This window comes from Anticarsia gemmatalis, chromosome 13, assembly GCF_050436995.1.
Source record: "Anticarsia gemmatalis isolate Benzon Research Colony breed Stoneville strain chromosome 13, ilAntGemm2 primary, whole genome shotgun sequence".
Lineage (NCBI taxonomy): Eukaryota > Metazoa > Arthropoda > Insecta > Lepidoptera > Erebidae > Anticarsia > Anticarsia gemmatalis.
Genome location: NC_134757.1, coordinates 7,598,729 through 7,615,748, shown reverse-complemented (window position 1 = coordinate 7,615,748; position 17,020 = coordinate 7,598,729). Strand labels below are relative to the sequence as shown.

Sequence of the window (17,020 nt, the reverse complement as noted above, 5' to 3'; positions counted from 1 at the left end):
AACTGTCAAGTGATGACAACTGCAAGGTGTCAAATTAAGATATTTTTTTTATTCCGTTTTACGGGATGTTAAGTACATATTGTCGAGCTGGGTTAGTAATTTGCTCCTATTGTTCAAAAACAAATCGGTATTTCTGGAAGGACTAACCAATTATGTACATTTATAGTCAAATGTTATTACGCGTTAAAAGATGTACAACAAACTCTTCACTAGTCTTCACTTATTCGCACCGTACTCGTGTACGTTAAAGCATTTTTCCGTCCATGCTGCCCGCATAACTTAAAGCCGCGTTTTCACTTGGCGACATGTCGCAGATACTTATCGCTCGACATTCACGTAGTTGTCTCTGCAAAAGTTGTGGGACAATGTCCCGCGACATATGACTTGTTCACATTGGCCAGTCGCGACCAGTATGTCGCCCGAGGAGGTAGTGTTGTTCACACACTACTGCCATTTTTAGAACACAAAGCGACACACGTTCTCACTACTCAAAGCCTGTCCGGCGACTGTCGCGCGACACGGGAGTCGCGCATGTCGACGCTCAGCGAGCGTCGACTTGCGACCTGTCCCGCGACACGTAAATGTCCCCTGCGATGTCGGGCGATATCGCGCGCGACGTCGCCCGACACGTAGAATTGATGTCGAGCGACAGAGTCGCGGGACAAATGTCCCTTAGTGAAAACGCGGCTTAAATATTATGTTGTCGCATTGCTCGGAACGGGATTCAACCAAATTACCGTGATAGACCGTGAACTGTGAAGATACCCACCCAGAAAGCGGTGTGACAGCATTTTCAGTAGTCAGCACTATTTGAAGGCAAACTTATTCAGAACGTCTTGTTTCACTTATCTTTTTTTGAGTTACATAAATAAATAAATTTATAAATAGTGTTCCATCAATAGTATTTAATCTTAACTGTATAAATAAATATATTTACTTTTTGTAAATGTATTAGGAAATACAGTGCCTAGTGTCACTTAATTAGATAATAGTAGGAATTAGTTATTATATTCCCATCTCTTCCTACTCCAATAGAAGATCCAGGGAGGGCTGGTAACTCCCCAGTTGTGTTAGATATGTATTTATAAAAATTCCCATAGTTCCTATAATGCAGCAGAACAAAATATACCTAAAATGCTATAAAACTACTGTGTTCTGCATAATTGTTTTGGATGTTAGGTCATTCATAATATTCTGAAAGGTAGGTGACTATACCACAGTATGGTACAAGCTGTTGCATACTACAAAAGTATCAATCTGCAGATTGCTGCTTTTTGCTGTCCCATATCAAAATAGCTTTCTCAAAACTTTTATATAGTACAACAGATTTTTCTTAAGACTTATTTTTCTTCAGACCCAAAGATTATAAAACTTATTATTGTCTCTATCGAAGAGAGAATTGCCCGAGTACTGAAAACTGCCTCTGGAATGTGGTTCTATTAATATGTCTAATGTTAAAAAATAAAGTTCACAGTACAAATTACGAATTCAGTTTTATTAACTTAGTGTGGTGATGTATGCTTTGTTAGTTACTATTCTCTTTTTTGGCTCTTCAGTATTTAAGAATAAGAAAGAAGTGAAACACTGAAATAAATCATAAAAAAATACAATGATACATTTAGAAATTTATTATTGGGTCTTACTAACATAAAAATACAAAAATAGTTTAAAATAAGTATAGATCCTCACAATAACTATTTGCAAATCAAGTCATGAGATTTTCATTCAAGGTGGCAAATACTAACTTAAGCATAAATGTATCTTTTATTTATTGTGTAATTGATGCAGATACTATACAAATAAATAAAATGAGCCTTAGAGTAACCACAATAGTCTAGTGTGTGAATAATAATTAGATCAAATGGCTTTACGTTTACTGGAATCTCTATATTAATAAAGTTATTATTGTTGAATTATTTACAGTTTATCCATAATACTTCAACTATATAATATTTCAACAATACTAGTAACTATGAACTAACTTGCCATGCCATGCTGCAGAAAACTATCTCAGATATTGGTGCACAGTCAATAACTATGTTCACAGTCTCAATGAAATGTTACATTATTCTTATATGTCTATATTATTAATGAATCAGTAATAAAAATCCACTGCAAAAAATAACTTTTATCATGTCCTCACAAATAGTTTTCTGTAGCTTGGCAACATGATACAAATGCACAAATAGTTCATCAATAATAGGCTGTATTGACAATTGTCTGCATTCATTCTGTAGCCGCCATAGCTCTTGCTTGTGCTCTTACTCGTTTGTCATACTCTAGCCGATTTTGGCTGCAAAAATAATATTGTTATTAAATCATTGTATATTATGTCAAAATAACTTCCAAGTTACAGTCAGTAATTAGCTTACCAGTAGATTGTATAAGCTTCAGCTTGTGCAGGATCTTTAACATTGGGTTCATTAAGTAAATCTTGAATACCAAGTAGAATCTGTTTAATTGTGATAGCTGGACGCCAATCTTTTTCTTCATCTAGGAGTGACAAACAAACTGTTCCTGATGGGTAAACATTAGGATGGAACAAAGGCGGTTCAAACTTGCATTTAGGTGGACTAGAAGGATAGTCGTCTTTGAAAATCATACGCAGTTTGTATAATCCACCTTCCCATGGTGTCTGTAAACATCAAAAAAAAATTGCAATGTAAAATAAAGTTTATTGAACTTGATGTATCTGTTTTCAAGGTACTGATTCATAGGTCAAGTTACGAAATGTTCTAGAATTACTAACCCCCTTTTTTCCAGGAATGGCACATTCCCATGTCATCAGATTCAAAGAACCATCAGGATTTTTCATAGGTCTAGCCACAAATCCCTGAAACACATAATTTAATCAGAAACCTGACCATATGATGAAAAAACAGCGCAATCCCATGACAAAAGTCGTGTAGCTTACAAAGGGATGGTCCTTGCGCCAGGCTTTTCTTTCTTCGGCTAAACGTGCACTTGCTATACCCGACATTGTCTGCAATTAAATACAATGACTGTCAACCTATGTTAACCGATAACTGCACACACACTTATCGAATTATTCTCACCCCGCAACGATAAATATAAAGAAATAATATGAAAAAATAAATTATACGGCGCGAAGCGTCCCACGAAGTAATTAACTGCACAGATAGAAAAAGATACTAAAAAATAGAGTTGTCGTAGTGTCGAAAAATATAAATTACTATTCGATTTATTAGTCAAAGTAATCGATAAATGGTGTTCATTATAATAAATAACTTAATATACTCGTCGACATTTTATTATTAACGTTAATTAAAACCTAATACAGTTAACTATTGAGGAAATTATTCATATCCACTTATATTGGTATTCATTCACCTATTACGATGAAATTGTACATGTGATTTAAAAAATAATTTATCTGAATTGTTAGATTGTATGAAATGTAGTTTAGAATCTAATTAAACGGATAAACGAGACTTTGACTTAAACTAGCAATTACATTTCTGCTAGTATCAACAATCCTAATCGATTCTAAACCTATAATTATTACAATTGCATCTCTATTAATCTACTACTTATCCAAACTATCCAATATAGTAAGTTATGTCTATGAAATAGTGTTCGATCATGCTAAAAATCTATGGTCTTTGATTGAGAAATTTATTTGAATTTAGAAAATGTTTGAAAAAAATACTCTCTCTAGTACCTAGTCATTGTGCCTATAATGCCAGCTCTAGACGCTGAAGTATACTTGCAGAAAGGGATTTTTGATAGTATCTGTTTAAACTTGAGTGGATTCAATCCAAACGATTATTATCGGTTTAACAACATGCGAACCACACATGTATTTTAATACTTACTATCAATTACATTTTTATTTCGGATCGGATGCATTTGTATCGATGCACTCACAACTTTTGAAATTGTACAAGTCCAGACTGGTGCAAGAATTATTATAATAATTAAACAACAGAAAATAATTAGTTAACAAACATAGGTAGGTAATAAATAGTATTAGGAATTTATTTTAATTGAAAGAAGGCAAAATTTCGATCAAATAGCATCTACCGTATATTTACCGCGTGGCCAGGACGCGGAGGTACCGCGTCCTGGCCACTTTATGGTGACCGGATCGGAACACCGTCAGGTTTTTAGTCGGTATGCCCAAAATTCAAAACCGGCACGTCCGGAAGGAGAGCCCGACAGACCCGCTTCCTCCCTGGAGCTGGACATGCAGTAATGCATTCTCCTGACGCAAAAAAAAACCTATCCTACCTATAATTGTAAACCTTAAGTTTCTCATCGCGTTTAAGACCCGTTAGCAATTTTGTATTACGAGTGGCGAGGTAATGTATGCGACTGCCGCGCAAGAGGTCTCGGGTTCGAATCCTGGGTCGGGCCAAAAAGTCTTTTCTGTGGTTTTCTGTAAAGAAATTTTCAGAGATTGCCCAGAGTCAGGAATTAAGGTCATACCGGGTTATGAGAGTGAAGGAATAGAGAGTCTACCTGTGTATTGTGTACACGCTTGGACACTATAAACAAAGTCCTGCACAGATGGCCAGTTTCAATGAAACTGTATGACTGACATTACCAACTGTAAGGTAATTTTTTTTCGATTGACTATAATAGCTTCCACAGAGAACTATAATTTACATAGCTTCATTTAAAACGGCCCGTCCAGTGCGTTGGAATCGAAGCGTATGGACAGTAAGAATTTGCTGTTCTGTATTAACCATGGAAGTAGTAGTATTAACTTATATGGTAGGTACTGCTTCCACCGGATCGGAATTTCGTCGCCACAGAAATTAATACAAAGTTCTAGTCCAAATTGATAAATCCTGAGCGTACGCTTCCATTCCGACGCACTGAACGCGCAGCTTTTTTCTACGTTTTACTCACGATAGTCAATAATGATGGATCTTGATGGGCACAACACAACGATTCGTCAAACACATAGGTAGTTTGTTTGCCTTTTTTGTGTCTGGTTGTTTATGACGATCGATAATAATTGTGTTTGTTGAACCTATTTTACTATCATCAACATATTTTGTCGCACCCGTACGTGGCCAAAACGCGGGGTTTATTCTCTTACATTTTGTCAGTCATCAAAATAATCAGAGTTGAAAGTAGGTAGGTATAATACTTATAATAAGATTGAGTATGTAACGAAGGATTGTTAAACTAGGTATATTCTTAACAGTTTATTTCTATACAGTAAGTACCCAGCGCATGAAACGATCTTCCAGATTAAGCTGTGTTGCCAAGGTTAGTCTGTAGATGGGTGACCACGTTATACTTACCGAATCCCTCCGTGTTTCGGAAGACACGTTAAATTGTGGCCCAGCTGTAATTTTTAAAGATCATTGACAGTCGTTATCAGCCGTCAGAAGCTTGAAAGTCTGACAACCAGTCTTACCAAGGGATATCGTGTTAAAACTCAGGTTTCGGAGGTCAGATAGGGCTAGTCGCTTTATGTCAAGTACTTGTATCCAGCTGCATCCGGTGAGACTCGAAGCCGACTCCAACTCAGTTGAAAGAAATTCTAGGCTCATGATGACGTACCTAAGTTACTTATTAAGCGACTTGTCTTAATATTGACCCTAGAATACGTGCACATGATCTAGCTTATTGCAATATCACTTTTGTTATACTTTGTTATAAGTACCCGTTTTGTAAACAGAGACTCAACTTTCGCTGATAATAATATTAGTCCCATGTAATATCCCTATTATTGATGCGAGCATATTATAATATTGCCATTTACCGAGCATGTTACCAAATTCCGGGATACAATTGAGAAATATTATAATTTAATAAAAATCAATAGTACCTTGCCCGACTAGGGAGTCGAACACAGGACCTTATAATCAGCAGTCGGACACACTGCCGACCGCTACACAGAGATGATGTACCTACATACTAATCGCAAATATTTTTTATGATCATTTTAATATTATGTGTTTCCACTAACTATGGTTTATACAGGAAACAATTGAAATTAGTGAGTGGGTATAGACGTCGCCAAACAACTTGAACATAATTTGCTGTATTAGAAAGTAAACAGAATGTAGAGCCAGTGCAGAAGACACTTGGTTGGTTGTTATACCAGTCGGGTGGTCGAAGCTGAAACGCCCTCGCCTTTGCTTAACACTATTATGTCCGATGGATGAGGGCGGCCCAGGACCGGTCCTATTGGCGCTCGATGGGGGAGGCCTTTGTCCAGCAGTGGACGATTCCCAGCTGAGATGATGATGATGATGATGATTATACCTAAACTGACCTAAAAATTGTTCACTAAGATGTAGCGAAATTGTTTAAGTGGTTTGGCGGCACCTATACTTTACATGCTCTATTCTAGACTCTACAGTCCATGATTCTTTACAAACCTCGTAGAGGTAGTAAAAATGTCAGCCGATTACGAGGTCTCAGGCTATATGCCCGAGTCAGCCAGTATTATGCTAAGTAGGTAACCTACTTATTATAGGTTCTCCTAACTTGTCCGAACTCCCCATGTGACTGACTTCGTAACAATAAATGTGGGTTATTATATACTTATACCTCACACAGCTTTAGGTATAATAACAGACGAGATGACATTAAAATATAAAGCGGAGTAAGCAATCACTCAATGATATGCTTAGAATAGAAATTAAAATAGAACATCGTCCGTATCTACCTACATAATTTGCAAAAATCTGACTGAATTTGAATACTTGACCTATAATATTCAGTGCTACTTAAGGACTAATAGACAGATATAGACATATATATTTATTGCACCATAAAACTGTGTACCTACATAAGTTATTACAATTTAATAGTAGGTAGTTCATACACTGTCCAACAGTTACCCGTTTTGGGTGTTGCAATTTTACGGGTATGTAGGTATATTTAGTTATTACATACCTACCTATATTTTATTAAACTATTTATCTATTACAATATTATAAAAGCATCCGTAATAAAGCCGATTTGCCTTATTAGGACAAATCTATCAGCTTGCGAAAATATTTTAAATCGGTTCAGCCGTTTTCAATTTTCATGTGAAAATAGGAACAAACCAAAAGATACCTATGCCCACATTTTCCTATAGGTACCTATTGCTTTTTAGTACCTACCTAAAATTTCATTATAACATTACAAGCAAAATGCTAAGTACTTAGCATTTTGCTTGTACTAGAATACCGTGTTTTTATAATCTTTATCACTTAATGTATTAAATAAAGGCTTCAATAGCTTACGTTGGCATTAATAAAATGTTTGCAGCCATGTTTTACTACTCTAACCTGGCAATGAAACACTTTTCATACATATTTAAATTATTTTTGTCATTAATTTTATGCTAAAATGCTTTTGTAAGGACTTTATAGGCATATAGATAATTTATCGAGCATTTAACGTATTCATTGACGAATAGCGATAGGTTTTTGTTAATTATATTGCTGAATCTTTATTGCCTAACTTATTTTCTTAATATTAAGAGATTTCGGTGTATAGTGTCGGCAAAATATGTTTGTCGGTCAAAGTGACGGCCAACTATATAACGGCAGGTATGTTTTGGTACACTTATATTGGACTAGTTGATGATTGGTTGAAATGTATAAAATGCCACGTTGCTATTGGTTGATAGTTTCCAATCGTGCCATTGAGAACATAGAATGTCGGCGTACACTAGGTGGCGTCCCATGCGTGTCGGCGAAACGTTTTTTATCCTCATTAAACATTCGATTGTTGATGTGATTTGTTCCGTTTTGCGTTGTATTCTCTGAAAAGTTTCATTATTTTTAGAAAAAAATATTGTTTTGGTGAGTGACGTTGTCTGGGTCATTTAATAATTTATCTAAAATTGAATGAAAATATCGTCTTATATACAAATAATTGCTTGTTTACATATCAAATACAACAAAAGCGTCTAAATTTATCGCTACGATGGCAGTGTAATTCAATGAGCGTCGATTTGTGTCACGGGAGTTCAAATATTTTATTTTTATTCGATTTTGTTTTAAGCTCGCCTAGAATTATTCACCTCGTGGCTTAGTCTTATTACTTGTTGGATATAAAATTGTGAAACAATGCATACTCAAGCACCAAGATATTAAGCATTTTTTATCTTAGTGAGTTGGCGGGAATGCCGGTTTACTTAGGATAAGGTTATCTAATGTCTGAAGTGAATACTGGAGTTGATAGAAGGAAAATAATTATAGCATGATTTGTGATTGTGATGTCTATGATATTGTAGATTGAAATCCGTGACAATGACTTCGGTAGAAGAAGGTGAGACACCACCCGAGGAAGTGCCGGCGGGAAATCCAGATGAACTTGCAAAAAACCCAACAGCTCTCAAAGGTACATAAACTTTAATTTAATAACCATGTCCGAAATGTTGCTATAACTTGTATTATATTAAAGTTCCAGATAGTGGCACTCATGTATTGACTGTTTGCATGTCAAGTCATTGTTTACTTACATTCCTACAAAAGAAGAACACTCATAAATTAAGAAAATTCTTTGCAATAACTCCTTCATGTAACTTCCATAAAGTATTATACTTTTTTTTTCTTCCACAGAGGCACATGAGCAGATGGCTACTTTAGATGTATTAGTATGTGGACTGTGCCACTCAGCATTTCATTTTGTTGAGGAATTTAAGGAGCACAAAGATGCCAACAACTGCTCAGGAAAGTCTCCTGTTAGAGATAGTGTAAGCATTTTCAGAATAATATTATAATAATTACAATATGGTTTTTTCTATAAAATTTATAATTGTGTCCTTATAATAGCATTTTGTTATTAAAGTTAGGTTGTTGCTTAAATATTATGTTTCCAGTATTCTATATTACAAATATTTTTATTTAAGAGTTATGTTTAATATTGATAGGTAATGTTTATATTTACATCAATAAGACATTGTTACATTTTAGATTAAATTGCGTTGCACATATAACAAAGCCTGTTTTTCTATAGAATGAAAGTAAAGCCCAAGTGTGGGCTTTTCTGCTGTGGAAATGTTCATCAGTGAGAGATGGGTCCACAGTGAACACAGACAATAGCTGGAAGCTGTACCAACAGTGGTGTCGCATGCCAGAAGCACAGCGCACAGCGTGGATCACTGCTGGCTCTAATGTCCAAGCGCTGTCTAAATTTGCTCATGCTAAAGTTGTAAGTATTTCTATTTTAACTATTATAGTTTCCCTTAATTAAATGTTTACACAATGTTAATATCCTCTCTATAAAAATATTTGGATAATTATCTATTGCATGTATGTAACATTATTCTGATATAATATGGACTGTAATTCAGATGTTGCTCTCATGTAAATATGGTAAATATAACCTTTTTTTTATTCTGTCATTATAGTAATAATATCAAATTAACAAAATAATTCCACTTATGTGCAGATGGAGGTAAAGACTGAAGATCAACTAGTTCCTGTACAAACACCAGTCCAGACTGAGGTTAAGAGACGCGGTAGACCAAGAAAAATACCTAAACCAGTATGTATTGACAAACATGAAAATTGCACTTATCATTTGATCACATCATCGGTCCATAACACTCAGTACTAACTCAATATTGCAGGAGGACTCAGAAACACAGCCCTCGGGCGAGGACAGTGATGATATTGTTAAAGCTAGCCCTGGACTGAAGGGTATTAATAAAGTACCATTAACCTATGTTAACAAAAATAAGGTACATACAAGTTTTTTTTTAATTAGTTTCAATTGGTGTCAAAGAAACTTTAGCATGAAACCTAGATTAACACATTATGAAATATTACTTCAGTCCAATAGGAAATTCAGATGTGTCTTTATAGATCACATGAAATGATTCCGTCTGTGCGTGTCGCCGTGAATACAAATAATTTTATTTGAAACAGTTAAACGGCCACCAAAGAGCTCTATTACAGATTTATAGCATCAGACCCGAGATTGTCCCGGTCCATAATTTCAATGAGAAGAAAAGAGAGGTGTTCACTTGACGTCGCCACGATAGCAACAAATGAGTGAGGCGTAATGATATAGACAAAAGGTCGGTCCGCAGGAGCTGAGCGAGTCGGTGCGCAACGCGCAGGAGCGCGTGCCGCCCGAGGAGCGCATCGCGCGCCGCACGGAGCGCGGCGAGGCGGAGGCGGGCGAGTACGTGGTGGAGAAGATCCTGGCCAAGCGCTTTAACCCGCGCCGCAAGCAGTACGAGTACCTGCTCAAGTGGGAGGGCTATCCACAGTCAGTATGCGCCGCCTTTGTGTCGTCTCGTCCGTGCATCCCGCTCTACCGCTCGACCGTTTACTAAATCTTCCGTCTCGTTGTTATAGTGAACAGAATACCTGGGAGCCCGTGGAAAACATGGAGACGTGTAAGCATTTGTTGGAAGCGTTCGAGAAACAATTAGCGCGTCAGAAAGAATTGAAGGCGCTCAGAGCTCAGCAACAACAACAGCAACATCCAGTGCAGGTGAAATATATTGTTTTTTTTTGGCTGACTCCTTTTATACTATTGAATATTTGATTAATTATGTTATTTGTTTGATAGGTAAAGCAAATGAGTACGCCTTTACCGCAAGTCGTTAAGCAAGTGGTAAAGAAAGAGAGCCCAGCGATGACACCTTCTGGGTAAGTAAGATAGAATATGTAGATAAAAAATCTTTTTACAAACATAGGGCAACAATTCATAAATCGTTATTACATAATACGAGGAAAAGTAATAGTTTCTTGTAGATATTTGCAAATTTTCTGGAATTATTTTCTATTGATAACCAACGCAATTAGAAATTTAGCGATCAGATGCGAAGAAATTAAGTCTTGGCTTTTTAACATATTAAATTATTTAAAAAGTAAGTGGGGCGTATGGTGCATAATTATTATTAATGGTTTATAGGCGTCTTCAACGTACAAGCAAGGTACGTGCACTGGATCAAGTGAAAGCGTGGTGTGGTGCGGACGATGGCGAGCCTGTTGCTAAGAAAGTTAAGAAGGAACTTTCAAGTGAAGATGATGACTATTCAGACCAGGATTCAACAAAAGGTATGTAGGTCAAGTATAGTCATTTTAAGCTTTTCTCTATGTTAAAAGGATTCCGATATTCAATGGATATAATTTAAAATACAAAAAGGATTTAAACTCACTTGTAACTTACTTATTACGACTGTCTCTAATAACAATGCAAGGCCCAGTACTTATCATCTTATATAAATAAAGTAAACATTTCAGCTGACAAGAAATTGCTGAATGGACAATCGTCACCAAAGTCCTCTCTGGACCCTGAGCTGGTGAAATCACTCGGCCTCGGTGGGAAAGGCATGCCGAACATAAAGGGCGTCATTAAAGTCGACCCTAAACATATGCCTAACCTTACAACAGGTATTTAGTGTTGTGTGTTCAAGGAATTGCGTAGATGTACGTGCTGGCTTTGCTTTTAACATTATCTTGTGATAATTGTAAATCTTTTCTGTCAGGTGTGTATATAATGTCGAAGAGTTCAGGAATTATGAAGATTGACTCGCCAGGCAAATTGGGACCAGGTCTGAATATAGATCAGGATGTTATTAGGAAACAAATTATGGCTGCTAAGCAGGTAAAATATATTTATAAGAAACAGTGTAATATATATGGTAAACAATAATATAGCAATCCACCCAAATTAATGAATGATTTTGTTACAGAAAAAATTAGAGGAAGCTAAAAAGACATCACCAGTGCGTACTCCTGTTGCGTCACAGGTAAGACAGGTAATTGTTGTTAGGTAGATAAAATTAAATGCGTTTACCCTCTTAAAAATATGTCTCTTACGAAGAGAGCTTAATATAAACCACAAGGACAGTTAGTTACTAACGTTTATTATACTGTTTAAAAGGAACCCAGCTGCCATAATTGTTATTGTTATGATTTTAATTTGTTTTGATTAACGTCCCATTTTCTTGAATCTCCGAAATTGGTCCCGTAGCTGGTATTATGCTGTACTTACTCCATGTGATCATCATTCATGCAAGTTATCTATACATACAAAATTACTTCTCATTATATTGATAATAAAAATCTAATGCATAGACGAAGCTGGGGTACATATTATTGTAATTTTATATTAATTGCAGATTAAAAAAACCTACGGCTCGGGAGGGCAACAAGTGACAGAGAAAACTATAATAACTCCATCTGGACAAAAGATTATTCAACGAACGATACAAAGGCCCTCCGGGCAGGGTGAGGGCAAATCGCCCGTTACCATCCTTAACAAGAAACTAGCTCAGGTAAGAGAATTATTAAATCGTTCTCGCCGGTACATTCACAGCGACCGATGAGTCGGGAACTCGTAGATTTCACTGAAGTAAAAAAACGTCGTCGTTTCGTAAACAGGGCGACAGCTTACTTCGGCGCGGAGGGTCGGGTCGAGGTCGCGGGCGCGGCGGTTACGCCGTCGCCACGGCCGGCGGGAACATCGTGCGGATACGCGAGAACAAGACGCCCGTCAGCTTCGACTTCGAGCAGTCGGACGCGTCGTCGGACACGTCGGACGGCATCGAGGACCCGTTCCCGGCCGCGCTGGGCCCGCTGCCGCCCGCGTCCCCGCCGCGCGCGCTCACGCTGTGCCCCGCCAGCGGCCGGCGCCTGGCGCGCGCCGAGGGCGAGCCCACGCCGCCGCCCACGCCGTCGCCGCCGCCGCCGCCCGCCACGCCGCCGCCCGCGCCCGCGCACGCCGCCATGCTCATGAAGGTGGAGATGTCGCCGGGCGGCACCACGGGCATGCTGGTGCAGGGCGACGCCGCGCAGCCCTCGCTGCCCGTGCTCACTGACGAGGACGGCGTGAGTGGATCGCGATTATATCTGTTTTAATGGAGCTCGACTCGGTCGTTCGCGTCTGTATCGTTGTCGAATTGCGTTTCAGACCGAGGTGAAGGTCGAAGCGAGCGCGGTGAAACAGCTGCTGGAGGGCGGCGTCGTAGGCGAGGACGGTGAAGAAGTGGGCCTCCTCCACGCGGGACACACTCCTATCATGATCAGAGGGGAGGACGGCGTGCTGTACCAGGTAGAGTCTTAACGATATCATATTATTATTGTGATCGATTGACTTACCGCGATCTCGTCGAAATTAATTATATTATTATTACGCGTATCTGTTTACAAAAATTTGGTCGTCTCTTAACTAGGTGGCCGGAGAGAACGAAGCCGGTCAAACGTTGTTAGTGGCGGCCGAGGGAGTGGAAGGCGCCGTGGAAGGTGTCGAAGGTGCCGTCGAAGGAGAGGGTGACGTAGTATACGTGACGAGAGAAGACGGACAGGTCCGTATAGCCGTAAACGCATCGTAGATCTATTCGAAGTAAACACTTCAGTACATAATGTATATTAATCGTGGGATCGTCGTCGCAGGACGTGCTGGCGATCGACCCGTCGCAGCTGGCGCAGCTCATGCCGGGCGGCGAGCCGGCGCCCACGCTGCAGCAGGTGGCCGTGCAGGTGGAGGGCGAGCCCGGCGAGGACGCCACGCAGGTCATCGCGCAGCTGCTGCAGGCCGACCTGCCCTCGCCCGGTAATACACGGAACTACTATCATCTATGTAGTAAGTTTGCATATTCATTGCACAAACTCATCGACTCGTTTATGTGTTTTCAGGCGGCACGAGAAGAGTGGTGCTTATGTTACCCGACGGAAGCTTAACTATGACCGAATTGGATAAAGATCAATATGAATCGATAACGGAGGCCAGTAAAGCTCAGGAATAACTAAAGTCACATATAATCTTGAGGAATAATTTATAACGAAAATGCTATGACAATTAAAACAGTCTCCATCCATATTGGTCCTTTTAGTCTACCGTGACTATGTGGACATTATGTTGATCTGTATATTATAATAATATAGTGTAGGCTGTGTAGCTTCCAAATGACTTCTAAGTGTTCTCAATTACTGCTAAATATCACGGCATTTCTGATATGATTTTATTTTTTATAAACAAGTGAATGCTTATTAATGATATGACATTTTATTATAATATTTTAATATGAGCTGTAGTAGTACATCAACACAGTACGCTATGTGCTTGATGGTATAGACGACGATTGATTTAAATAACGTTAATAGATATTTGCTGCAGCATCAGGGCCAATTTAAGGTCTCAATAAATGCAAAAATAAATGTTATAACAATATGCAAATATAAATAAACGATTATTAAATCTTAATAACGACTTCTGTTTCATATATATTCTATCGCTAGTCGACAGAAAAAATTGTTTGATGATTTTGGCAATGTGTTAAAAAAACTATTAAAACTACAAAGGTATTCCCGGATATAGTTATTTCTGAATGGAATTATGAACTTTATGGCCAGTTTCACCACTTCTGAATAAGTATTGGCTAGTTTTTCAGGTGGAATTTAGCTATTATTTTCAAACATTTGTTGTCACTTTATCTAATAAGATAAATTATTTGATAGTCTGATGTTTACCCATAAGTGGTGAAACTGGCCCTTATTATAATATGTAACTTATACGTTGACCTGTAGCGGCTGTAGCATATTTTAAATTGTTATTAGTCTGTCAGACATATTAGGCTTAGGTTAAAGAAGTGGCCTATCTGAATGATTGATATGCTACTAATCTTTAGTTTAACTAGAGAATGTGTAATCCTAAACAAGACTGCCATGATGTTGTAAATATTATTATAGCAGTTAAAGTTTAGGAAATATAGAATTTGCCACTCTGCCCCAATTTGTTACTTATGTGCTAGTTTACAGGCTGAACATTTTGTATTACCTTTCAAGAGAAGATTTTTTGTTGCATAGATAAAAAAATACTATCATGGACTTCACTTACTACTAGTTTTTAATTATTTTATTGTATATAGTGCTATAGTGAAAATTGATGGGAATGATGTCTAAACCCTGACTTCCTTCTTACTCTTTTGTGTTATTAAAATACTTTAAATACTGTCGAACAAGAGTATTTTAACAGTTTAAAAAAATTATGTTAAGGGTCACAGTCACAGCTTATGGATAAGTGTCGGTTGACCTACCCGATTGATAAGCTAAATGAAGAATGCTTTAAGTTCTATCTGTTGAAATAATCAATACGTACTCAGAACTGCTGAAATTAGCCAGCATATGTAAGTAGTAATTTTTTATGTGTCATTTTGGAGATGAGCATAACAGATAGACGATATAAAGTGCGGCACGGATACTGTTGCGTGAAAACCGTTTGTTTTTCCTCATTTTTAAAACCGGTTACCATGCCAATAAAAAGGAACAAACATCAATAATTGACAATGCATTCAATTCAATTTAATAGACCTTGTACTCGCCCATGTATTACATGTCCAATGTCGGCGAATGGGTTCTTATTATGCTATTGCTAAATATTTAAGAAAGTGGTAAGTCTCCGACAGAGTTTTAGGAAGGTGGATGTGAGTACCGGGCCGATGAATAGCAGTTGTTGCCTCGTAACTAAACAACCTTATTCAATACCCATCTTAAGATAAAAGCCGATTATTAATAATATGTACATTACGACGACGCACGAGTCTATAAATTTTATATTCGCTCGCTTGTGAGCGTGATTACGAACACTTAATAAAAAAAATTGAACCACAAATCTTACCCGCCTGTTCAATTTATTTTAAAATGGTGCAGAATAAAATGTCCTCTTAAAATTAGTTACACTTAGAAAGCCCACACATTAGTGTGTAAGAAATACGGTATAATATAGTTTTCTTTATTTTAATTTTGTATTATAATATAACTATTATTAAATATCATATAATAAAACATTGCATCTTTTATTATTGTCAGTCATAGCTAGAACTTTGAACATAATATAGAATTTTATTAACGTTTTGTTTCATAAACTTTAGTCATATTATTCTCGGGTAGTTTTTTTTAAATCTCAGCATGATGCTGGCGGTGAAAACCAGTCACTTTCAAGAGTACTTGTGTTTTAACGTGCCTTACGAAACACGGAGGAACTCGATATGTATAAGATGGTCACCCATCCACAGATGAACCTGGGCAAGCGTGGCTTTACCTCCGAGATCTATCCGCGCGGCTGTTGTTAACTAAGCCACGTGCTCGTCTCATAGATTCAGACCAAGATAAAAGGAAAAAAGTTACTTAAGCATAGTAGCATACCAGCCTGCTTAGTCAGCATATTATGTAGTATTGCATATTATTTCATCGAAAAAACATCTTACGGTGATCGAAATGATTAATTCCAACTAATTCTACCTGGTGTTGTTCATGTCATGGTTTTGTCCATGTCTTGAAAATATGAAGATATAAAGCGACTTATGGAGCTGACTACATGGTCACAACAAGTGCTCTCGAGCGGGAGGGTACACAGCAGGTCTTGAGAGCGGTCACGATATAAGGTTAAGTTACTGACACAAAAGTATGATAGCGAATTTATTTAAAGGTTAAAGCAAAGTGGTTAAGAATTAAGGTAGTGGTATAAAAACTCGATAGGTACCTTTTGTTTCCTTACGGTATTATTATATTAAAGCAGTACCCAACCGAAATTATTTCGGTACCGAAAAATTCAGGTGATGTTTCTTTATCGAATAATTTAGGTATCGTAGAAAATAACGATACCATTATTTAGCGATACCTAAAATCGATTGGTGTGAAATTTACGAAATGTATTAATAATTTTTATTAAATAGTATCGATTCTGATAAGTATCGAAACTTAATTTTTATGACATGACAGTCATACATAAGTGTCAACTGTGACAGTTGACGCGACCCTGCCATAATGACATTCTTGAGCAACAAAACTTTACAAAACGTTATTTTGTTATAAATAAATAGTTGTTTTGTTGCTTTTGCTTATCGTAAGCCAATTATTATAATGCTAAACCTCAATATAATTATATAAATTGTGCTGTCATTTGAAGGTATGAGGAGTACTTCGTAGTCAACATTTTAACCACGGTAAAAATGTACTCTACCTCTATTTACAAAGCACAGCACACTACACAGGAGAAAATAGTTGCTTAGCAGTCGAAGAAACACGACTTATTAATATTTTTTTTATAAATCGGACTTATTACTCTGTTATTGGCG

General features: G+C 37.4%; 2 protein-coding genes across 8 annotated transcripts; one reads left to right on the top strand and one right to left on the bottom strand.

Annotated features, from left to right (window-relative positions):
* Positions 1-1,590: 1,590 nt before the first annotated feature.
* lwr (ubiquitin conjugating enzyme lesswright) lies at positions 1,591-3,152 on the bottom strand. Its single transcript, XM_076121921.1, has 5 exons — positions 3,057-3,152; positions 2,915-2,983; positions 2,750-2,833; positions 2,373-2,635; positions 1,591-2,293 (listed from the first exon to the last, which is right to left on the bottom strand). The coding sequence occupies exons 2-5, from the start codon at positions 2,978-2,980 to the stop codon at positions 2,227-2,229; spliced, it is 480 nt and encodes a 159-aa protein (XP_075978036.1). The 5' UTR covers positions 2,981-2,983; positions 3,057-3,152; the 3' UTR covers positions 1,591-2,226.
* Positions 3,153-7,691: 4,539 nt separating this feature from the next.
* Positions 7,692-15,751, top strand: Chro (chromodomain-containing protein chromator). Of its 7 annotated transcripts, none has more exons than XM_076121336.1 (19): positions 7,692-7,781; positions 8,216-8,322; positions 8,544-8,677; positions 8,941-9,135; positions 9,376-9,471; positions 9,557-9,667; positions 10,019-10,200; positions 10,290-10,428; positions 10,507-10,586; positions 10,852-10,997; positions 11,184-11,333; positions 11,429-11,547; positions 11,636-11,692; positions 12,065-12,220; positions 12,327-12,773; positions 12,856-12,996; positions 13,118-13,249; positions 13,338-13,497; positions 13,581-15,751. In XM_076121336.1, the coding sequence occupies exons 2-19, from the start codon at positions 8,232-8,234 to the stop codon at positions 13,688-13,690; spliced, it is 2,646 nt and encodes an 881-aa protein (XP_075977451.1). In that variant the 5' UTR covers positions 7,692-7,781; positions 8,216-8,231; the 3' UTR covers positions 13,691-15,751. The 7 variants fall into 7 exon arrangements, with proteins under 7 accessions (XP_075977451.1, XP_075977448.1, XP_075977453.1 ...); XM_076121333.1 differs by having other exon boundaries at positions 11,636-11,701; XM_076121335.1 differs by lacking the exon at positions 7,692-7,781 and adding an exon at positions 7,850-8,090 and having other exon boundaries at positions 11,636-11,701.
* The last annotated feature ends 1,269 nt before the right edge of the window (positions 15,752-17,020 follow it).